Raw genomic sequence first — 23,770 nt, 5'->3', positions numbered from 1 at the left:
AAGTAAGTTCCTTTGGAAAGAGAATTGGGAGCTCACTGTTTTAAGGCCTGTCTCTAGGTAAAACCTGAGCTTGGTAACTTTTCCTTACTCAGTATTTCTTCATTTGCTGTATGTCCTTAGGACCTTTTCCCTTGACTTTAAAGGGTTGTGTTGTTCTATAGTCTTCATCAGTTTTACTACGGAGAAGGTTCACATAGCTTATCAAGTTGTCATGCTGGAAGTGTATCCTCTGATGTATTTTTAGGAAGATTTTTTAAACCTTAATTCCAAAAATCTGATAAGGATAATGCCAAGATGAAACTGTAGGATAAAGAATAAAGTGTTAAGTATAATATTAGTAATTACCAATATAGTAGAGATTCAAGTGTATACTACATTTTTTTTTTTTAAGGTTTTATTTATTTGACAGAGAGAGACACAGTGAGAGAAGGAACACAAGCAGGGGAAGTAGGGGAGGAAGAAGCAGACTTCCTTCCCACCAAGTGGGGAGCCCGATGCAGGGCTCAATCCTGGGACCCCTGGGATGATGACCTGAGCCAAAGGCAGAAGCCTAACGACTGAGCCACCCAGGCGCCCCATGTACTACACTGTAATTTAGTATGTTTCTGGAATACAAGGATGGTTCAGTAACAAATTAGCAACAGTATCAGTGTGAAATGCTGGAAATGAAAACTTTATATGCAAATAATGTGATTATATTCTTAGAAAAGCTGAATGATTCCAACAGAATGGTCTTAGAATTAATAGAATGTGATAAAGGGATGGAATTCAAGATAATATCCAGAAAGAAATAGCCTTTCTCCATTCTGGTAATACCCAGTTAGAAATGAAAATGGGGAAAAACTGGGGTGCCTGGGTGGCTCAGTGGGTTGAGCCTCTGCCTTCAGCTCGGGTCATGATGTCGGGGTCCTGGGATCTAGTCCCGCATTGGACACTCTGCACAGAGGGGAGCCTGCTTCCCCCTCTCTCTCTGCCTGCCTCTCTGCCTACTTGTGATCTCTGTCAGATAAAGAAAAATCTTTTAAAAAGGGGGGGTGAAAAATCTATTCACAGTAACCCCAAAGTATATAACACAACTAGGAATATAGATTTAAGAAGATAGATATGGGATCTTAAATGCAAAGGATAGGAAATAAAAATTCAACTGAATAGAGGAATATATGGCGTTCTTCTTAAGAGACTTAACAACAGAACAGAATAAACATGTACATCTCCCCGCATTAATGTGTACAGTTCACGGGATTCCAGTCATACTTTGGGGAGGGGGACTCGATGAAATTGTTTTAAAGTTTATGTTGTAGAATTAAGTCTAACAATAGTCAAGAAAATTATAGAAAGGGTGGTAATTGAGTTCAGGGAGTTGGTTTAGCAAATACAACTTTTTTTTTTTTTTAAGATTTTATTCTTTTATTTATTTGACACAGAGAGAGAGAGATCACAAGTAGGCATAGAGGCAGGCAGAGAGAGGGGGGAAGCAGGCTCCCTGCTGAGCAGAGAGCCTGATGCAGGGCTGGATCCCAGGACCCTGAGATCATGACCCGAGCTGAAGGCAGAGGCTTAACCCACTGAGCCACTCAGGCACCCCAGCAAATAGAACTTTTTTAAAGCCACTACAATTAAAATGTGATATTGGCATAGTAATAAAGCGGTGGAACCAGAATAGAGTCTAATGAAAGATGCCGGTATGTTTTGGAACTTAGTAATTGTCAAAGTCAGTACTTGTTCCTTCTCTGAAACTCAGGGGCCAGATATTTTCAAATTAGTTTTTGGATTTCCAAACAGCTACGTGGTAATGATCACTAACATCCCTAGTGGCACCTGGGAGAGTGACTTGTAGTTGAACTATCAGTAATGCTTCAAATGACTTATAGAAGTGGGATAAATAAAGATGGTATAAAAATACAATGGAGGGATGCCTGGGTGGCTCAGTTGGTTAAGCGTCTGCCTTAGGCTCAGGTCATAATCCCAAGATCTTGGGATAGAGTTCCCACATCATGCTCCTTGCTCAGCGGGGAGGATGCTTCTTCCTCTGCCTACCACTCCCCCTGCTTATGCCAGTAAGTAAATAAAATCATAAATCACACACACACACACACACACACACACACACACACACACACACAATGGAGCTTAGGAGAAAACTCTTCCTCTGGATTTAAGATTTGTGGAGAAGGGATTATTACAGACCTGTATGTCAACTTAATGGAGAAACAATTGTTTATCTCATTAGTTTCTGGGGAAAAAAGCTGGACCCCTAACCTACTACCATATATTAAATTCCAGAAATAATGTGAAAAATAAAAGAGCAAAATTTAGAATCTTACCTGGATTACACAAAGCCTTCCTGAGCAAGCCAGGAAACCCAGAGGTCGTGGAGAAGATGACCTTCTAGAATGCTGGGCAAGGGGCCCCGTGTGTCTGTCAGATCACTCACATTCACTGGTGGACACGGAAATGCCAAAGGCCTCATCCTTTTTTCTTTCCTTCAACCACATAAATATTCAACAGGGCTAACATCTGATGCTGCTTAGGAGACAAAGGGATAAGTATATTGTTTTAGTACAGGCGGAGGAAGCCCAACTTACTATAGCTTAATACAACTTTTTGCAGAGGACTGAGGCAGCACACTGTGGGGAACCTGTTGGGTAGCACCAATATGGAAGTATTTAAGTTTATTCTGGTGGTGTTTGGTTCTTGTAGCAAAATCTGGACACCATGTAAATGGGCTTCCCTTGGGAGCTGTGTGTACATCTCCGTGCCTACAGGGAGGAGGATCATGTGTTGGCAAGTAAGGAGTTGCAGAGGAAATGGTCTGATCTCACATCCTAATTGTACATCTTTAACTTGTTTCATTTTGAGCATGCATGAGGACTATCCATATTTTCCCCAAATAGTAGAGAAAATGAATAAAGAAGAAAAGGTGAAGGTGGGAAAAGGAAATAGAAACAGCAAGTGAGAGGATGATGTAAGAGTTGGCTGGGGTGCAGCAGTAGGACTCCTGGGGGTGGGCTCCCCACGCCAACAGAAATAGCTTTTATCTTCTTTCAGCTTATGGCTTTACACATACATTATCTTCATAATGATGAAAGTGAGATTTGCCTGTACCTACGCTACTGAGGAAACCACTTAGCATTTTGGTATAAATCCTTCCAGACAAAAATACCCTGGCATACTATACACACTGGCCCATCACAGACCTTTCTCACCACACAGGAGATGAACCTTTTTTTTTTTTTTTTTTTAATTTTATTTATTTACTTGAGGAAGACAGGGTACAAAAGCAGTGGGGAGGGGCAGAGGGAGACTCCCTGCTGAGTGCGAAGTCCCATGTGGGCTTGATCCTAGGACCATGGGCTCATGACTTGAGCTTTAGTCAGTGGTTTAACCAATTTAGTTATCCAGAGGCCCCAGAGGTGAGCCCTGTCTTAAGGACTGCATGGGGTTCTTTAGAATGTTTTAACTACTTCACAGAACTTTTAGGTGCTTTCCAGTTTTTCACTACTGAAACTATGTGCATGAATGTTTCCAAGTCTTAAACTTAGGATAGAGTCTTGTAAAGAATTACTGAGACAAATTTTTGAGACAAGCTTTTGCTTTTGATACATTTTATCAAACTGCTTTCCAGAAAGTAAGTAAACAGTTGACCCTGTCACCCTCAGGGTAGAAGGGTCTCTCTTCAGTGGGCTAAAAGGAGGTATATCATTTAAATGTACTGTTTGACATTTGTATTCCTGTTCTTATATCCTCCCTGTTAATCTTAAAAAGTTCCTTACATATGGGCAGTTGGCTTGTTACGGGTTGCACCTCTGGCTTTTCATAGGTTTCCTAATTTGTTCACTGTTTGTAGTTTTTATGCAAGCACATCAGATTTCTGCTGTACAGCCGTAAAGACATATGTCTTTAATCAATTACATACAGTACGTATTGTGTGGAAGAATGGAGCATTCGAGCAAAGATCAGATCAGGTCTTGGCTCCGTGCTTGTAGAGTGGCCCTACGCTTGTACCCAAGGTACACTTGTACACTGATTTCACCATGTGGTTAGAGTGCTTGGCTGTCCTGAGCTGGGGGCAAAGGGGTTTGGGAGGACTCTGCAGATCTGGTGCGGTGGGGTAGGGGGGCTTTCTGGCGCCCAGAGCAGCCTCTCCAGCCCTACCTGCCTTGCCTGCAGCTCATGATGGAGCAGTCCAAGAAGTCCTCGCTCATGGTGGCCCGCAGCATCCTCAACAACAAAATCATCAGCAAGAAGCTGGAACGCTACCTGAAGGTGAGGCGCGCCGGCCCCTGGCACCTGGCACCTGGCCCCCACGGGTCCTTCCCTCGCTTCAGTGTTGGCCTCCTTCCCCACAGGGTGAAAACCCGTTCACTGATAGCCCCGAGGAGGAGAAGGAACAGGAGGAGGCCGAGGGCGGCGCCCTGGACGAGGGAGCGCTAGTCGAAGCGGCAGGGGGCGCCGAGGGTGCAGATGGCGCGCCGGCGCAGCCCCCTGTGCCCCCGGAGCCAGCGCCCGAGGCCGCGTCCCCACCACCGCCACCGCCGCCCCCAGAAGAGGAGGAGGAGGAGGAGGCCGTGCCCCTGCTGGGCGGGGCGCTTCAGCGCCAAATCCGCGGTATCCCGGGCCTCGACGTGGAGGCCGACGACGACGAGGAGGGTGGCGGGGGCGCACCGTAACCCGGGCCCCAGGCGGGCAGGACCCGCGTGGCCAAAGATGGAAGCTAGGCCTAATAAAGCTCTTCCGATCCCACTTCTAGTTCGTTTGTTGGTGTGCAGCAGGGTCGCCGCAGTTGGGAGCGGTGTGCGCCTGCGCGCGGGACCCGGGAAGGGGTGGGGGAGTGCGCCTGCGCACTGGCGGCAGGAAGGAAGACGGAAGCGCCTGCGCGCAGTAAGACTCCGTGGCCGGACCAAAACTCCCAAGATGCTGTGAAAGCCGAGCCCAAGCAACCGGAAGGCCCACAGGGGCGAGAGGGGCGGGTGCGCAGTGAAAGCTAGCCAATGGTGGTGTGCGGAAAGAGTGACGTATGCGTCTGGTTTTCCAGTAGCGGGCGGCGGAAGGTGTGTTGAGCGCATGCGTCCTGTGGCAGCCTAGAAAAAGGGGCTGCTGGCGGTCCGAGCTGAAGACATGGAGCAGGGCTACGGAGGTTCGTCGGGGTGGCTCAATGCGGGGTGGAGGCAGACGGGTGCTCCCTCGGCAACGCAGCTACGGCTGCGTAGAGGGCCGCGGACTCGGGCCTACGCCGGAGCGCGGTTACTCTAGCCCGACCCGCGGAGAGGAGGCCGGGGCGCGCGCGCGCGCTGCTCATTGGACCTAGGAGCCGTCGCTCCCGGGGCGCTGCGTGCGGATTGGTCGGCCAGGCTTGAGGAGGCGGGCGGGGTTTGGCGGGCAGACGCTGCGGCGGGCTTCGGGGGGCGCCTTGGGCTGTCCTGGCCGTTTCTACCCCTCAGTCCCAGCGAGGCTGGGCCGGTGGACCCGGCTGCTCGGAGGCCCGCCTTCCCCTTCCGAAGACCACAAAATGGCGGCGCCCGGGGGCGGAGCCACAGCGAGAACTCGTGGGGCGCGGTGTCCGCGGTTGGAGCCCGAGGGAGTTGGGCTGCCTGTCTCCGGCCTGTGGGGCTTCGCGGGGGCCTGCGCGCTGTGCACGTGGTCGGTCGCGCGGGTCCCGGAAGCCGTCCAGGCGGCGCGGCGTCAGACCTTTCACCTCCAGTCCCGCGGTGCAGCGCAGTGGTTTTGAGCACGGACTCTGCAAGGGTCAGTCTCGGCGGACTCTTGCCCTGTGCAGGACTCGTGCTGGCCTAGGGACAAGACTTCGGGGTCAGGTGTTGGGTGTCTTTCTGTGCGTTGGGGGCGGGGAGGGGGGGTGGCCTGGAGGTGGCTGAGCGCTGTGAAAGAGGGAGTGTGCCGCTTGGGCCTCGCAGCCTGCGGCAGGACGGATCTTCTCTAGCGGCAGGGTCTCAGTGTCAAGAATCAGAGGTTCCTCAGAGGCGTTTACTCCGTGCTGGCAGTCAGGTTTGCCCGGAGGAAGCAGCCCAACTTTGGAATACGTGGGATAGGACTTGACCAGGTGCAGTCCTTATCCAAGTATGTGAGCTTGGAGAAGCAAGCAGTCTGATCTCGGCCGCAACCGCTAGAGAAGGCACAGATCTTGAAAGGTGGCAGTGTGAGGATCCAGCAGCAGGAATTGCAAGAGAGGTCCTGAGGTGCACGGTGTGCTTTGCCTCCAGGGTCCTGGGGTGCCTCACCCTGGCTTCTCCCCGTTTTTTCTGCAATCTGATGGGGTTTCGCAGTTTTTTGCCTGCTTCCCGCCAGATCTCTCAGACAGTAATCCTGCCCCATGTACACACCCTGAGCATGAAGAGGTTTTGTTTCCCTCACTTCCTGTTTGCCAAAACCTTCAGGCTCAGTTTAGGTGGTGGGACCTCCCTAAATTCTTCCTAGCTTTGGCACCTAGAGTTATTTCTCAGTACTTTCTGAGTCTTGACAGTTGTTCTCTGGCTGTGGGAGGTATCTAGATCTGTGTTCAGGTCCCAGTTCTTCCATTCTCCAGCTCCAAGATCATGGGCAAGTGACAGCCACTTGAGCCTCTGGGTACAACAGGGTAATTATTACCCACCTAAAGGGGCATTGTGAGGTTATGTGATTAGCGTGTGCTACTTAGACCATCACCCGGTAGTTGGTCATCTGCTGATAGACTCGCTGCTTGGTCTTTCTACCTCACACGTGTAGAAGGCTGTGTGGCATGGGGAGACTGTAGCCTGGAGAGGGCAAACATCAGCGGCATGTCTTTGGATCAAGTACCCTAACCTTTAAGCGTTAGCTTTCTAATCTCTAAATGGCATTCAGGGACACTAACGTGTGCTCAGTGCCTGTCATGTGTCAGCACACGTTGGACACTTAGCTAGTGGCTTGGGTTGCTCTGTGAGAGAGACAGGGTGTATTCCTGTTCTGTAATGTTGGGGATTGTTGACGGGTGTGGATAGCTGCCCTTTCCCAGCTCTGTTTGAGGTTCCAGGAACAGAGAAATGACATGCCCAGACAGATGCTGTCATGGGAGTCCACAGGGGCAAGGGAAGCCACCACAGAGAGGAGTGCTACCTGGATACCTTAGGCCAGGCTGAAGCTCTGGGACTTGAAGGCCCAGGGGAGCACTGGAGGGTCCAAAGTCACAAAGAAGTGAGGCCTGCAGTGGCACTGTTGCCATCTCCAAATTCTGAACCTTGTTTTTCAGTTATGGGGGACTTAGGGCTGCTTGGTGAGCCAAACCGCCCCCAGGGTACGGACACAACTGTGTCCTCCTACCGGGCCACCTGGCATTTTGTCCTGTGTTCTCCTAAGTTGTGGATTGAGACTTAGGCCATGGTCCCTCAGCAGGCTGCTGGCAGAGCTGGCCCCAAAGCCTATTCTCCCCAACTCTTTTTCTGCTTTGACCTCAGGCAGGTGGAGTGTGGTAATGCAAATCAACCAGCTGTGGAGAACTTTTAGAGGGACAGTGTGCATTCTGGTGCCTTGTGAGGCTGACATGGAACTCTCCTTAAAGGCGATCACTTTTGGCTCCTCAGAGCACCTCAGGAGCACCTCTTGTCTAGTGTGACAAATAGGATCCTAACTCACAGTTCTTCTCTCCGCAGGCTATGGGGCATGGAGTGCTGGACCTGCCAACACCCAAGGTAAGACCTTATGGGGAGGCGCAGATTCCACCCCCACAGGTCTGATCTGAGGTACCATCATGACAAACCTAGGGACCGTGAACTGGAACCTGGGGAGGCTGACAGGAGGACTGGCACTAGCCTGCAGATCCAGAGACCTTTTCTGTAAAGGGCTACACAGTGAAATTTGTTTTGGCTTTGGGAGCTACACAGTCTCTGCAATGCAGGAGTCACAGAGGTGTTTAGAGAGAAATAGATGTGGCTATGTGCAGGTGATATTTACTTAAGAGCGCTGAAATTTGCATACCATGTAATTTTCATGTGTGATAGTCTTCATTTTAGGCATTTGGGTTATTCTAAGTAAATAGCCAGGGGTTTAATGAAAGATTTTTATGACTAATAGACTTTATTTTTCAACAGTTTTAGACTTACGGGATTAAGCAGATAATACAGAATTCCATATGATTTCTCTACTTTTCAACCCAGGAGTTTCCCTTATTATTAATATTTAGCATTAGTGGGAAACATTTATTGTCAGCAACGAGTCAGGGTCGATACACTGTTGTTAGTTATGATCCACAGTTAATACTCACTGGTTGCATGTTCTGTGAGTTTTGACAAGTATATGAAAGACGCAAAGGATGCATTTCACGTCATGAAATATTCTTTTTTTTTTTTTTTTTTTAATCTGCAACCATTTAAAAAAGTAAAACCCATTCTTAGCTTGCTGGCTGTATAAAAACGGGCAGCGGGCTAGATGTGACATGGGGGCTTGACTGCCGCCCCTGCTCTGGAATCCAGATCACAAGGCTCTCTATGCTTGAAGGACCCAAATGTCCTTCCTGGTGGTGAAGTTTTCTGCTTTTTGCCAGCATTTGTTCTAGGGGATGAGCTGAGGGCCCTCCTTGTTTTCAGAGCCTGGAACTTGCCCCTAGCACCATTGAGGGTGGTGGAATCACTTTTTCACCCATCACTAAGTTTTAAAGGAGGAGGCCCTTCATGTCACTAGGGTACATAATGTCCCCTTCCTCAGTTGAGTCGAGGACATGATTTTCCACTGATACATTGTCTGTGCTGATGGTGCCTGAGCTCCGGCTGCTGGTGAGAACTGGCAGTTTTAAAGGGCTCTGCCAGGGGATCTGGCCTCTTGGCTGGTGGCCCACGCTGGACACTTCCTGGGAATGCTGCAGCGTCCTTTCCGCTTGTTCTACTCGGGGAGACGGGGCTTGCCTACAACAGAAGTCTTGGTTATGCTTAGCTGAGTGCTCCACACAGGAAATGAGTTTTACAGCTTGTGGGCCCCAGCCATTCCTGGCCTTATTGGACAGCCAGGGGTGCCTCCCACAGACTGCCACCTGCGGCCCTGGACCTGTGGGTAGTAGAGTGAGGGGATGGTTGGCAGGGCTATTTTAGGTACCTTCACTCTGTATACAAAGCTCTTGTCTGTTTTTGTTTCCTCTAAGGTGCCTACGGAACTGGTGTGGCCAGCTGGCAAGGTAGGCCCTTTGGGTGTCTGTGAGTGGGCAAGATGTTCCTCTGGTCAGACAACCAGAAGGGCTGGGACACAGGGACCTCCCATCCCCACCTCCCATTCTAGCTGGGCTTGTAGCTCTCCTGAAGACTTGGCAGGTCCAGGCATTCTCAAGGAGAACTTGTTGGAGGCCAGGGTTGTGGTTGTGTTCTGGGAGCAGCAGCCCCCACTGCCGCTTGTGCATTCTCAGCCATCTCTGGCTTTGGATAAGGAACAAGACTTCGGATCTGGCATGGAAAACCTAACCGCTCATTGCTGAGGCTGCATCCCTGCCCTTCTCCTGCTGCCTTTTGGCAGGCGATGTGCACAGTGTGGGGTGATCCAGTGACACTTGGTTCCTTGACACTCTTCCTTCATTATGGGTAGTGGGTGCTTCTCCCCAGATGTGTCTGCCATAGACTGACTTTGTGGCTTGGCTCTTCCTCCCTGTGGCAGGTTATGAAAACTACAATTATTATGGCGCACAGAACACCAGTGTCAACACAGGAGCGACCTACAGCTATGGCCCAGCCTCATGGGAGGCCACCAAGGCCAGTGATGGCCTGGGAGCTGGGGGCCCTGCCGTGCACATGGCTTCTTACGGCCCAGAGCCATGCACCGACAATTCCGACTCCCTCATTGCCAAGATCAACCAGCGTTTGGACATGATGTCCAAGGAAGGAGGCAGGGGCGGGAGCAGCGGCGGTGGGGAGGGCATGCAGGACCGGGAGAGGTGATTATGAACCTGAACCCTTCCCTGAGGATCCCCCCCCAGCCCCAGCTTTGTGCAGATGACAGTGGGCACCCCCTCTTCCAGGGAGGGTTTTTCCCCAGCTCACTCCTGAGTGTGGGAGTAGATGAGATGGGCAGAGGCATCGCAGTGGGACTATTTGTGTCTGGGGTGGTGGGGCTTAGCTAAACTACACCAGTGCTAGACTTCTTATTTCTGCATCAGGTACCTGTAGATCTGTTCTTGTGGCCAAGGGTTTCATGTACCTCATTCAGCAACATCCAAGGGGGTTTGTGTGTTGTGCCTTCCCAACATTGAGGAGACCTCTGTGGTGGTGTGGTGTGCTGTTCTGAATATAGGGAAGCCAGATGTGAAGGAGACCTGGGCTTGTACCTGGATTATAGTGACGGTTATGCTTCCTTTCCAGCTCCTTCCGCTTCCAGTCGTTCGAGTCCTATGACTCCAGGTCTTGCCTCCCCGAGCACCATCCTTATCGCCCCAGCTATAGCTACGATTATGACTTTGACCTGGGGCCTGACCGAAACGGTGGCTTTAGTAATCAGTACAGTGACTGCCGAGACCCAGCCCGTGAGCGGGGCTCCCTTGATGGCTTCATGCGGGGCCGGGGCCAGGGCCCGGGCCGCTTCCAGGACCGGAGCAACCCCAGCACCTTCATGCGCAGCGACCCTTTCATGCCGCCTGCAGCCCCCTCAGAGCCCTTGTCTGCTCCCTGGACAGAGCTGAACTATGTGGGTGGGCGGGGCCTCGGAGGCCCCTCCCCCAGCCGGCCACCGCCTTCCCTGTTCTCCCAGTCCGTCGCCCCTGACTTCGGTGTGATGGGCATGCAGGGGGCCGGCAGTTATGACAACTCGGTGTCCTATGGATGTGGCCGGTCACAGACCCGGATGAGGGATCGGGTAAGCCCTCAGGAAGTTCTAATCTGCCGCCTTCTCAAAACAGCTGGGTAGAGGCAAATGTGTGTCCCGTAAGATTCACTCATTTTTTAAATGCACGATCAGGTTTTAGTAAAAATGTACAGAATTGTGCAGCCTTCACCAGCATCTAATTTTATAACATTTTCATCAGTTGGGAAAGATGCAAACCTCTACCATTAGCAGTCATTCCCCATCCTCGCCTCCAGCCTTGGCAAGCACTAATCTGCTTTCTATCTTTGTAGAGTTGTCTCTCCCAACCTTTCATGTGAATGCAATCACATAACGTGTGGCCTTCTGTGTCTGACTTCTGCTCGGCATGAAATTGGGGATGGGGGCATGGCTCAACTATGTATTCTCCCTTTGTTTTCTGAAAATATCTTTTCTGCCTCTTCTCTGATGTTACAACCTCTCCGTTCTTCGTTTCTCTGGGGTGTCTTAATGGTCCGGGTAAGTGGTACATCAGATGTGCTTGTGTCTGTAGCCCAGGCGGAGAGGGTTTGACCGCTGTGGCCCAGATGGCATGGGCAGAAAACGGAAGCAGTTCCAGATCTACGATGAGCCAGATGCCAAACTGGCCCGGGCTGATAGCGAAGGAGATTTTTCTGAAAACGGTAGGCCCCGGGGGGTGTAGGATGAATCTGTTTCCTGCTCAGTACTCTACCTGCCTGCCCATACATACAGTGGACAGGTGTTGAACTCGAGGGTGGCGCATGTCACCCACTCTCCCGCGGCCCCCACTGCCGTTAGCGCAAGCACGGTCACTCTGGACAGTGAACCTGGGAGGGTGAAACAAGGAGTGGACCAACTCCCAAGGGGCTGACTTTCTCTCTCCTTTGTGTCTGGTAGATGATGGAGCTGCTGACTTCCGGTCAGGAGATGAAGAATTCAGGGGTGTAAGTCCATCTTCACTGGTCACCCTTTTTTGTTTCTCTAGTGTGGGATTTTTTCTTTACTTAGCCTTTTTCTCCCAAAGAGGCAGGAACAGCTTCTGTGGTAGACTTGATTGCTTTGTGAGTGGATTTAATAGCCTGACTTGCAGCTAGGTTTCTAAGAGTTTTGCACTCATGACAATCCTTCCCTTCTTGGAAAAAATCCCGGCCATTCCTGTGTCGTCAGTGATTTGCATAGCAAACGCGGGCTGTGTGGGCCGAGGCTTTCGTACTCGTGTCCTGCCACCCCTGTGCTGGTGCTCAGCTGCCTCCTTGTCATCAGCCCTTAAAGCCAGTCACAGGAGATAGGCATTAAAGGCCACCCTGAGCCATGACCACACACGAGCACCTAGGTGGTGAGCCTTTGCTGCCCCTGCAAACTCTAATCCATGTCTGGGGGTAGCCTGGAGACCTGGATGTGTGAAGACTTCGACCAAGTGCTTCTGATGGTCCGATTGGGGCGGGGGTGGGGGGGCGTGTCTCACTCGCTCCCTAATTGGTTTGCTTAGATCTCGAGTCTGGGAATCTCTGTGTCTCTGCTGGTGACTTACTTACTCTTGAGCTGAATGCCTAAGAAATGGGCGATGTTTCGATTTTCAGTTATAGATGCATCATTTTTAATCCACACCTGGTTTGTTATAGCCTTTGGTAAATATGAACCGAAGGCTGGGGAGCATGGTAAAGCCCTTTTTCGGGTGAGCATGCTGGAGCTAGCATCCTGTCAGTCAGGGTTTCTTGACATAGAGCTGATGGATGGGCTCTCGGCACTCCCACGTGCAGAACTGCGCAGGTACACAGTTACCAAGGGCAGTTCTTTGGCCGTAGAAAGAACCAGAAAAGAGCCAGTGACTTTACTAGAAAAGCAGCTGGTCATTGCAGAATCTCAGAAGGCAACCAGGAGCAGTGACAGAACACGCTCAGCCTCTCCCACTGCCCTGGGACTTGTCCTGACACATTGTGACCAGGTGGTGGCAGGGTGCTAGGTTGGTTGTGGAAAGTTATGGAAACTCCACCTCATAGTCCGACTTTGTGTGTTCCCTTTTTCAGGAGGATGAATTCTTCGACCCCGGGAGGCAGAGAGGTAGGCATTGCTTGGTGTCCCTCTGAGCTTTCCCGTGTCTGCTCAGCTCCCAGCTGGGCTGGCCTTCTGAGCAAGCCTGGGGCCTGGATGCAGGGACTGGTGGCTCAGGGCAGAAGAGAGGCCGTGGCCACTGGGTGGGCCTTGGCCATGGTGCTCACCGTGAGGCCTTACTCCAGTGCTTAGAAGAGCACTTGCTGGAAACAGATCTGTTTGCCTCACTTGATGGCAGGCTGTGGCGGGGGAGTGGGGGAACACCTCATTTCTGAGTGTCTACAACAGCTTGCAGTGGTAGGGAAGGGAGAGTCTCAGAAATGAAAGAAAGGCGCTCTCCAGCCCGTCTTCTGTGTTACTTATTGGCCAGTGCAGATCCCTCTACTGTCTTTTCCTGGGCTTCTTTCTTTCCTCATAGTTCCTCGGCTGCCAGCCTAGGCTTGTGCCCTCAGCTTCTGTGGTGGGGATGCCGGCAGCAGCAGTCCTCCTATGCGGGACGGAGTTTAGACACCTGCCCCGGTTGGGAGCTGGGGTGGGGGGAGGGGAGACCTGTCAGGTACACCCAAGCCCGGGATCCTCCAGAGACTCGTTGCTCAGCAGGGCTCACCAGTGCCCTCGCAGGGCACCTGCAAGTCCAAAATAAATGGCAAGAGCAGAGCAAAGTTAAACCTTCTCGACGGGCCATGGAGAAGCAGCCTGAGACTATGTGGCCTTGAGCTTACCCAGAAACCACTTGTTTCGTTTCCTGTTCCCATGGGTCTGTCCGTAGCTGGTTTTCCCCAAGAATCACAGGCTGCCTCCTTTGTGGCTCTGCTCCCGTCAATCTGCAGGCCCCTGGCTTAGATCCTCCTCCTGTGTGTTCAGGCTGAGCCACCCTGCTGAGGTCCTCCCGCCTCAGTCCTGAAGCAGTTATGCCTGTAGCTTGGGACCACACAGCATTTAGCAGCTCGTGCAGCAGGGCAGATGCTAAAGCAAAGGTGACATGTTTATTGCGCGCAGGTCCTGCTGCCTACCCGGGATGACTTTGCTATTAAACAGCAGTAATAGTTTCAGGCAGTGACCTCTTGCCAAAAACCCCACACGCCCTTTTGAGAGGCTTCTGAGCAGCGCACGCCGGTCGCCATCTTCGTGGGACAGTCTCGTGACTGGCATCAGGGGTAGGGGTTACAGTTCAGATGCTTATCCAACCTTTCCTTAGTGTCTGGCCCTGGCCCTGAGCCGCAGTGGCCTGGCCTGGCCTGGCCTGACGCTGGGACGCTGGGCTGCACAGCTCTCGGAGGAGCTCCTGCACTGGCCCCAGGGGACGACGGAGGACCAGTTGGTCTCTTCCCACTTTTGTTTCTAGGACTGCTTCCCTCGTAGCCCTGGGAAGGCCCTAGATGGACTGTTTTTGTGAGTGGAAGATAGAGTTTGGGCCAGCAAGGACTGTCAGACCTGCTGAGGCCCTAGTTCAGAAGAGGCTGACGGGACAGTCGTCATGGTCCACCTAGAGGTGGGACGGAGGGCGGTAGAGTGGCTTGCTTTATTTTCTGAGGCCTTCCATCTGCTGCCTCTTTATCTGGGAAGAACTGCTTCTCTCTCTCCTTAAGTGACTTTGGGAGAAGACCCAATGGTAGGGCACTGGATCGGAAAAGCAGGATAGGAAAGGACAAAGAGAGCAGGTGGGCCATGGTGTGAGTGGGATGGGCGGACTGGGTCTTTGGCCCATCCCAGCCTTATCAGGCCATGGGGCGGGGTAAGGTGACTCCCTGGGAACTCCCAAGGGTTCTCATCAAAGGCGCATCCCTGTTGGGAGCCTTTGACAGACTATTGGTGCCTCAGGGTGTCCTGACCCTGCCCTGTGTGGAGGCAGCGGCGGGTACGGGGGCGTAGTGGCCAAACTGGCCCCCACCCCCATCAAGGCCCTGGTGCTCAGCTCCTCTGTGGGCTCTTCAGGGCGTCTCGAAGGAACTTATCTGTTGCAGGAGAGAAGGACGATGAAGATGATGAAGTAAAGAAGAGAAGAGAAAAGCAAAGGAGGAGAGACCGGATGCGAGACCGAGCGGCCGACAGGTGAGGCAGGCAAAGTGGGAGGTTGGCCGGAAGCTGAGCACTGTCAGGGTTCTCTGGAGCCCATCTGTCTTCACTCCACAATGCAGGAGCAGCTCGGTTTGATCTGCCTCTGGAGCCTGTCAGGAAATCCGAGTCAGGTGGAGAGAAGACAAAACTGGGGAAACAGATGGCATTCTGTTCTTGCCAGTGGGTCTCTGTGGCCCGCATGTATCCAGCAGGGGGCTCTCTTGCTCTCTGCTCCCCTCCGGGGAGTTTCCTTGCCCCTGGTTTGTATGTGTCACTCCGGAGAGGTGAACTTCATTCAGCAGAACTGCTAAGAAGGTGCTTTGGGTGTCTTATCCAAATCCAGACCACCTCCAGAGTTCAACATGGCAATTACGTATACAAGGATAGTACCTTACAGATTTTGCCTCTAAACAGAAAAAGAATTGCAAAAGTGTGAAGGGTGTTGGTGTGACCACACCATGTGCCTCTCTGTCTCTGCAGTGATCAGGTGACTACTGACTAGAGATGGAAACTACTGGTGGCCACGGGAGCCCTTGGTTGCTCAGGCCTTGACCACATGTGGTTTTTCTCTACACACAGGCTCTCCTTCTGTCATAAGGGGGGATCCTTGCCCTTAAGGCTCAAATGGGGTGGTGCTATTTCTGTGCGAATAAATGCAAAAGAAACTTTAGCAAAAGAGCCAACAGTTGGGGTGCCTGGGTGGCTCAGTAGGTTAACCCTCTGCCTTCAGCTCAGGTCATGATCTCAGGGTCCTGGGATTGAGCCCCCACATCTGGGCTCTCTGCTCAGCAGGGAACCCCCCTCCTCTCTCTCTCTGCTGCCTACTTGTGATGTCTCTCCTTCTGTCAAGTAAATAAATTTTTTTTAAAAAAGAGCCAACAGTAGAGCAAGAAAGCCAGGAACTAGAAGGTAGGATCTTCTGAGTGTTAAACAGAAATTCATCAAAATGCTTGTTTTCAAACAGATAAATAAATGATGGCTAGGTCAGATTATTTTCATACCCCAAGAAAACTGAGATGACTTTTTCAGAAGGAATCTTTAGACTCCACCCTAGGGACAGAAGGTCCTCAAAGAGACTTGGAGAGATTGTTACAGAGGAGGTAAAGCTGAAGCAGGAACCCCACACTTCTTTGATAACTTCCTGATACCCGTTCGTACTCATAGGGCCCTAGAGCTTTTACCTTCATTCCTCTGTCAAGGGACGTGCCTGCGTGGCTCAGTCGGTTGAGTATCTCCCTTGGCTTCAGCTCGAGTTGTGATCCCAGAGTCCTGGGATCAAGCCCCGAATCGGGCTCCCTGCTTGGTGGGGAGCCTGCTTCCCCCTCTCCCTCTGTCTCTCCCCCAGCTTGTGTTGTCTCTGTTGCTCACTTTCTGTCTCTCAAATAAATAAATAAAATCTTTAGGGAAAGAAAAAAATCACTCCTCTGTTGAGAGTATATGCAAAACCAGGTGTCTTGTGCCTTGTTCGGAGGTCAGAAGACAGGCATTGGGAGCTGGCAGAAGTCTGAGTTGGTAGATGTGGAATCCTGAGTGCCACAGGGCCTATGCTGTTAGCCCAGATACACCAAAGCCGCCTGGGCAGAGCAGAGGGAAGCAGCGCCCCCACTGTGAGGACATAGGGCTTTGTTGGCTGTTCTCCCCTTGCCTTATAGTATGACTACATTTGTGAGGTTTTTAAAGTATACAACAAAGATTATGGTTTTTAGCTGTAGAATTTGATAATGATAGGTCTTAATGTTAAGTCCCAGGGGAAAATTGTTCTTGGGTTTTGTGAGTTTTAGATCGTGGAAGGTCTTCAGGAATTTATCCCTCACACTAAAATGAGGTTCCCATGTGTTATCCTGGTGGCGCAGGAAGAAGTTACAGAGTTAGGTACTACACCTGCATCCCCTCCTCCCCAAGCAGTGGTCTGGGGCCTTCAGGGAGTCCAGAGTTTGGAAAGTCTCCACCTTAGTGTCTTCTCTTGTGGGCCCTTGGGCCAAAAAGACTGGTGTGGTGCATGAATCATTTTCCTAAAACACTTGCAAGATTGCACCCCCATTCTCAGGATAGGGAGACCTAGGGCATCTGCTACTCTGATGTCCCACACGAAGTCAAAAGTCTTGGTAGATTGCTTCCCCGTTTCCATTTCCATTCTGACCAAAGATGAGCTGATTATTGTTATGTCATCATTCTTTTCGTCTTTTCTCCAGGATTCAGTTTGCCTGTTCTGTGTGCAAGTTTCGTAGCTTTGAAGATGAAGAAATCCAGAAGCATCTACAAAGCAAATTTCACAAAGAGACACTGAGGTTTATCAGTACCAAACTCCCTGACAAGACGGTGGAGTTCCTCCAGGTAAAGCACACTTGGCCTCAATCACTGTTTCCTGATGGTCCTCCAGGAATTGATCCCTCACAGAGAAGGGAAAGGGAAAGGAAATAAGAGGCCTGGACATTTCAGAATAACAGCATACAAGTTCCAAGTCAGAGGGACAGCTAAGCACTCCAGCCATTGTAGTTCCCATGAGTTGTGCCCACAGAACTGCTCGGACAGGCGTCTTCCCATCTGTGGGGTAGCTGAGACAGAGCTGTCCTCTGCCGGGGGCTTGGTAGCCACCTTGGTACACTGCCTCTGGTGTAGCTAGGAGAGGCACATACACCATGCTGTGCTCGTTTCATTTGGTGACATCTCCTCTAGGAGTACATCGTAAACAGGAACAAGAAAATTGAGAAGCGGCGTCAGGAGTTGATGGACAAGGAAAGCACAAAACCCAAACCAGATCCTTTCAAAGGTGAGTTGTGATGCTGGGGCGCACCATTCCATGTGCTGCTAAGACATGAGGCACAGCGCAGAGCCAGCCCAGCGCAGGGCTGCTGAGGATGTGATGGGAGGATCCTCGGGTGAGACACTTAGCGATGGAAAGAACCTTGTGAGCATGGCCTGATGAATGTCACAGGGCTGCTGGCAGCTTATTGGACTGATAGGAAGCCCTCTGGTGTTTTTTCCTTCTTTGTGTGTGAAAAAAAAATGACGAGAAGGATGAAAAAAGTTGAAGATCCCCAGGTATAGAAGGGCTTCTGTCCGCACACCCATGCTGGAGGGCAGGTTGATGGCCCCACAGATGCTGTCCTAACCTGGTCCTTCAGGACTGCCGGGGAGCATATGGGGGCCCTGCTGGGGGCAGGAGGAGAGCATCACTTGCCAGCTGTCCCAGATCACACCAGACTTGGGTTCTATCTACAGGGATTGGCCAGGAGCACTTTTTCAAGAAGATAGAGGCTGCTCACTGCCTGGCTTGTGACATGCTGATCCCCGCGCAGCATCAGCTCCTCCAGCGGCACCTGCACTCGGTGGACCACAATCACAACCGCCGGGTGAGTCCCCTCCCCGGGCTGGGCCAGGTTGGGACCTACAGTCCGCCAGTGGTGGGGCACAGAGCCTTCTGTGTCTTGCAGGGAATGCTGGCATCTTCAGGCGGTCTTGACGGAGTCCGCTGAGTCTGTGATTTCATCAGTGCTCATAAGAGGCATTCCAGTCTCTACTAAAATGTGAAAAAAATGTGTTACTTAGGGTTGACTTAGAGTAGCTGAAATTCTCCTGGTTGAGAATGTTCCCTTTAAACCACACAAGTGAGTTTCCCAGTTGCTGACAAACTGGGTTTCCTGGGAGCAGAGGCTGAGGGCTGTTCAGAGCACAGTGGCCTAGGGGACCCATAGTTAAGAACTGACTTGGTCCTACTTAGCTGATGGGGCCCAAGACTAAATGTGTAGCTTGGTATTAGCAGAGGTTTTTTGTGTGTGTGTGGTTTTTTTAAAGATTTTATTTATTTATTTGAGAGAGACCATGAGAGGGGAAAAGGTCAGAGGAAGAGACAGACGCCCCATGGAGCAGGGAGCCAGATGTGGGACTGGATCCCGGGACTCCGGAATCGTGACCTGAGCCGAAGGCAGTCGCTTAACCAACTTAGCCATCCAGGAGCCTGGTTTTAGTTGTTTTGTTTTGTTTTTTGTTGTTTTCATAAAGAATCAAATCACAGACTTTGGCTTTGCAGGCCCCAGGGTCTCTACCACCTTAAGGCTGCTGCTGGTGGGCAAAAGCAGCCAGAGTCCAGATGGAAAGCATGGGCGTGGCCACATTTGGCCCATAGCCTCTGGCTTGCTGAGCCCTGTTTTAATGCCTGTCCTTACTCCTGTCTTAGAATCTGCTAGTTTGTGAAAGGTCATGCGGAGAGCATCGTACCAACAAGGGGTTATCTAATTTGAATGGGTCGAGCTCTAAAACAGCCAAGTAGTTGCAGCATTCCTACTTCTGTGGCTGAATTTGTCACTGTAACTCAGAAAACTGAAAAGAATAACTTGCCCTTCTGCTACACCAAGCCCACACAGCACCTGTCTGCAGGTTTCCTCATTCTGTCCTTGCTCATGCACATGGGACCTGGACGTCTGTGGTGTCCTTGTGCTCTTATCTTTTATCAGACTTTTCTGCATTGCCTCATGTTCTCAGTTCCACTATCCCTCCAGGGCCGCCTTTCTCTCATTACTGGAGTTTGGCATCAGAGGACTTGCCATAGTGAAGAGAGATGGTAGTCCTCGTCCTGTCTCGGGCTGACCCCAGGGCAACTCAGGGGAGCCTGGCTAGTTTTTCTTGCCCCCCCGTGTACACCATGTGTAAAAGTTCTCCTTTGGTTCCATTTGCAGTTGGCTGCTGAACAGTTCAAGAAGACCAGTCTCCATGTGGCTAAGAGTGTTTTGAACAACAGACACATAGTGAAGATGCTGGAAAAATATCTCAAGGTTCGTGCTTAGGAGCACAGCGGACAGGAGAAGCTTCTGGAGTACAGGTTGAATCTGCAAGTGTGGAGCTGCATCCAGAGCGCAGTATTTAGCATTTCTGAGTCTTGGGAGGAACGGCCAGGTGCAGGGATGTTTCGGGCCGGGTTTCCTGCACCACCGCGCTTGCCCGGGTCTGGGATATGGTCCTGCTTGGTTGGTCTGCGTGGCGGTGCGGGCTCACCATAAGAAACCTCGAATATCTGAAATACTGAGCAAGTGATGCTGAGGAACTCACAGGGAAATCCAGGTTAGATGATGCTTGTCCAGGAAAGAAGCCAGAAAGACGTTTTGCTGCAGAGGTAGCTATCCGTGAGCCAAGAGCGCGAGGGGGAGGAAGGGCCAGTGCTGCCACAATACTGAGCCTTAGTGACGGGAGCAGAATAGTAGAGTTCCAGACAGGGTGCCCTGGAGCGAAGCCCAGCTGGGACAGCCCCTGCTTCCTCCTTGGGAAGCCCATTTGCTAAACACTTCACCCCCGACTTCAGTGTGGGGGGTGCAGAGTTAAGCACCAGCACAGCCTGACTAGGAGGACCTGTTTGCTAGCCTCTCGGTTCTTAAATTCTTCTCTTCGTGCCAGCTGTTAAAAGCATAGAATCTAAATAACAATTTAAGAATGATGGCTGGTCAGTGCTTTTGTTTGTATTTTATTTTAAAGATTTTTTTTTCTTTTTTTGAGATTTTATTTATTTATTTGACAGAGAGAGAGATGGCAAGAGAGGGAACACAAGCAGGGGGAGTGGGAGAGGGAGAAGCAGGCTCCCCCCTAAGCAGGGAGCCCAGTGCGGGACTTGATCCCAGGACCCTGGAATCACGACCCAAGCCGAAGGCAGATGTTGAACCAACCAAGCCGCTCAGGCACCCCGATTTTTTTTTTCTTAAGTAACCTCTGCACCCAGTGTGGGGCTTGAACTCCTGACCCTGAGGTCAAGAGCCATGTGCTCCTCTGACTGAGCCAGCCAGGCGCCCCCTAAATATTTTTAAAATCCATTTCTTGATCTGCTGCTGATGTTTACATTTCCTAAACTAGAGACAGTTTTAGCTGAATTTTGGCTTCTGAGAGTCAGATTTGGATTCCGTCCTGGCCTTGGGCAGCTTGCTGAGTCTCCTTACCTACAAAATGGGGCAGCTGTGTAACCAGGGCTGTGTACTTAAATGACACGAAAATTTAAAATAGTCTTTTTTGTTTCAATTGGGTTAAGAAATCCTAAGTCTTTTTGAACCTTTCTTCACTATTATATGCTTAAATAAAAAGTGTAAAACGGGGGCAATTGTATTAAATATTTGTAAATAGGGGTGCCTGGGTGGCTCACTAGTCAGTTAAATGTCTGCCTTTCGCTCAGGTCATGATCCCAGGGTTCTGGGATCGAGCGCTGTGTCAGGCTCCCTGCTCAGTGGGGAGTCTGCTGCTTTTTCTGCCCCTCCCTCCCAGGCTTGCTCTCTCACATGCATGCGCTCTCTCTCTCTCTTTTTTTTTTTTTTAAAGATTTTATTTATTTATTTGACAGAAAGAGATCACAAGCAGGCAGAGAGGGAGGCAGAGAGAGAGGGAAGCAGGCTCCCCGCTGAGCAGAGAGCCTGATGCGGGGCTCGATCCCAGGACCCTGGAATCATGACCTGAGCCGAAGGCAGAGGCTTTAACCTGCTGAGCCACCCAGGCGCCCCTCTCTTTTTTTTTTAAGACTTTATTTATTTATTTGTCAGAGAGAGATACAGCAAGAGAGGGAAGGAAAGCAGGGAGAGCATCAGCTGAGGGAGAAGCAGGTTCCCCACTGAGCAGGGAGCTTGACTCGGGGCTTGATCCCAGAATCCTGGGATTATGACCTGAGCCGAAGGCAGACACTTAACCAACTGACTACCCAGGTGTCCCTGTCTCTCTTTCTTAAACAATTAAAGGTCTTTAAAATAAATTAATTAATATTTGTAAATCATTCTAAAATATATTAAAAGCTTTTGAATGAGGGAGGAGAAGTACATCTTTCAAAAACCCATTGTGAATATTAAAATTACTAGTATGCAAAACAAGAATAGCCCCTGATTCTGCCTTCCCCATTCCGCTCTAGTCCTAGCTAACCAAATAAGAAAATAAGAGTTAAAAGACAAAAGGTGCAAAATGGTTGCAGTGAGGCTTTTCTGAGAAGCCTTTTCTGAATCCAGAGGTGCTGAGCACCTGTCGGGCGCACTCCCCTGCTTTAGTGGGAAGTGTTTCTCTTGTTGGCTGTTCAGCATAAAAACACGGCACCCCGGGCCCCCTTCAGGCTCCCTCTGCCCTGACTTATTGCTTTTCCTGGCCAGGGTGAAGACCCTTTCACCAGCGAAGCTGTCGATGCAGAAATCGAAGGAGATGACAATTTAGGAGGTGAGGAGAAGGAGGAGACACCCGAGGAGGTGGCCGCGGAGGTGTTGGCTGAGGTCATTACGGCAGCAGTGAGAGCGGTAGATGGGGAAGGAGCGCCGGCTTCAGCAGGCAGTGACACGCTGGCCCAAGGGGTAGGCCCCACGGACGCAGCCCAAGCCGCTTGCGGTCCCCACTCCGAACACCTGGTGGGAGTGGAGGCACCATGTGGCATGGCCTCCGAGAAGAGCAGCGCTGAAGTGGAGGCAGGAGGTGAAGCTGTCGAGGCCGGAGGGGACATGCAGGCAGCCGCAGCAGAGGCGGAAGGCCCCATGAGGGTCGTGACTCCGGCCCCGGCTGTCACAGAAGCCGAAGCAGAACAGACTGATGCGGACCCCAAAGACGTCCCTCCCACAGAGTGACCCTCCTCCCTGTCACCAGGGATGTGTTTCATCACGCATTGCTCTTTTCTCCTTTTGTTTGTAAGCAGAACTAGGGTGTGTGTTTCTGGAACATGCTGGAAACTTTGGTGAAGAGACCCAGCCATTTGCTTCAAAAAAGTGTACCTCACGGGCTTGTGTTCTAGAGTTGTATGGCTTTCTGCCTCGGTTCGAAGGCTGCAGAAGTTGTACATTCCCCATGGCTGTGAAGTCTCTCCACACTGCAGTTGGAATAATAAAAGTTGGGTAATTAGATTTTGATGATATTTTACTTGTTAAATACAGCAGCTGGCTGAATGCCCTTTTTATTTTATTTTTTTTCTGAGAGCAGCTTAATACTGGGATGTATCTTGCTTTATACAGGATTTTTTTTTTTTTTTTTTTTTTTTAAGTTTTAAGACTTGGCTTTGGCTTCAGTTTTTGACCTGCTTCGGTAGCACACTGCGTGTGGTGTGTGATCCTCACAAGATGTAGTGGGATCTTGTGAATGCGACGTTGGTTCTGGCATATCCATGAGCTCTGCTCGAAGGCCTCATGAATTTGGTGGACCTGCGTCCTCGGATGCCTGCCCACCAGCCCCTCCAGAATGAGGACGTTATGCCTAGGGCATTATTCTCCCAATCTCTGTAGTCTCTGGTGAATCACTCTAGTTTGGAGGGTTTTTGTGTTTGTTTCCCCCCCCCTTTTTTTTTTTAACCTCATTTGTGTTTCTCTGTTATTTCAGGGATTTTGTTTCTGTTTTTCCTTTAAATTGAGTTACTACTCCCTAAGTATATTTAAAAACAAAAAAAACTTAGTGTCACTCCCATGAATAGAAAATATATAAATTGCCATAGATAGATGCTATCTGTAAGAAATGAATATAGTGAAATAAACACATTTCAGATAAATACTATTCCTTTAGAGGTTTCTGAATCTGTGGGAAAGGAAAGCTGGCACGTGTTAAAGGATGGCAAGCAACAGTCACTCTTTCATATAATCAAAAGAAGTGAAAGATACTTCCCTCTGGAAATGCTGCTTCTGGGTCTGTTTTCCCTGCAAACCCTTAACAGTCTCCCTGGGGGAAGCATTGGCCAGAGGGAACTGGCAAGATGGTAGGAGACTCCATGAGTATCTACTGCGTACCAGGTGCTCATTCATGATAAAAGTGAGAGACAGGCCCTGCTCTCAAGGACCTGAACTGGAAATGCGAGATGAATATTTATGAAAAGTCAGTATAAGAATTAGAAACAAATAAATTGCTCAGTAAGCAAGAAAATGGTGTCTCTGAATTGTCTGTGCCCGTCGCCACTACTGTTAGCATCACTACTGTT

The 23,770-nt window shown here is 50.5% G+C and overlaps 2 protein-coding genes across 7 annotated transcripts in view; both read left to right on the top strand.

Annotated features, from left to right (window-relative positions):
- The window catches only part of LOC111143814 (A-kinase anchoring protein 8 like), a 28,319-nt gene extending 23,576 nt beyond the window's left edge, over positions 1–4,743 (top strand). For 4 of the 6 annotated variants that reach the window (XR_002640343.1, XM_022497719.1, XM_022497720.1 and 1 more), the window contains 2 exons: positions 4,171–4,266; positions 4,350–4,743. Coding sequence is in view for 5 of the 6 variants with exons in the window: in XM_022497719.1 (XP_022353427.1) it covers positions 4,171–4,266; positions 4,350–4,670 (417 nt within the window). In the remaining variant the exon portion in view is untranslated. The remainder of the gene's footprint in view (positions 1–4,170; positions 4,267–4,349) is intronic. The other 2 variants (XM_022497725.1, XM_022497726.1) reach the window with 1 other exon arrangement.
- A 326-nt stretch (positions 4,744–5,069) lies between these two features.
- On the top strand, positions 5,070–22,836 carry LOC111143993 (A-kinase anchoring protein 8). The gene is made up of 14 exons (XM_022498046.1): positions 5,070–5,137; positions 7,623–7,661; positions 9,104–9,136; positions 9,607–9,883; positions 10,308–10,797; positions 11,297–11,426; positions 11,662–11,708; positions 12,792–12,825; positions 14,781–14,868; positions 17,067–17,208; positions 17,551–17,644; positions 18,097–18,227; positions 19,551–19,646; positions 21,978–22,836. Exons 1-14 carry the CDS (start codon positions 5,119–5,121, stop codon positions 22,437–22,439), a joined length of 2,082 nt encoding a protein of 693 aa, XP_022353754.1. The 5' UTR covers positions 5,070–5,118; the 3' UTR covers positions 22,440–22,836.
- The last annotated feature ends 934 nt before the right edge of the window (positions 22,837–23,770 follow it).

The sequence above is a fragment of the Enhydra lutris genome, unplaced genomic scaffold, assembly GCF_002288905.1.
Source record: "Enhydra lutris kenyoni isolate GAN:26980312 unplaced genomic scaffold, ASM228890v2 scaffoldscaffold10, whole genome shotgun sequence".
Taxonomy (NCBI): Eukaryota; Metazoa; Chordata; class Mammalia; order Carnivora; family Mustelidae; genus Enhydra; species Enhydra lutris.
This window is presented reverse-complemented; position numbering and strand designations above follow the sequence as displayed.

What these genes read in the sequence shown, in the direction of transcription:
- LOC111143993 (XM_022498046.1), top strand. An exon ending in TGGTGTGGCCAGCTGGCAAG is followed by an intron (nt 9,137 to 9,606) that starts GTAGGCCCTTTG and finishes TCCCTGTGGCAG; the next exon opens with GTTATGAAAACTACAATTAT. An exon ending in CAAACCAGATCCTTTCAAAG is followed by an intron (nt 17,645 to 18,096) that starts GTGAGTTGTGAT and finishes TTCTATCTACAG; the next exon opens with GGATTGGCCAGGAGCACTTT.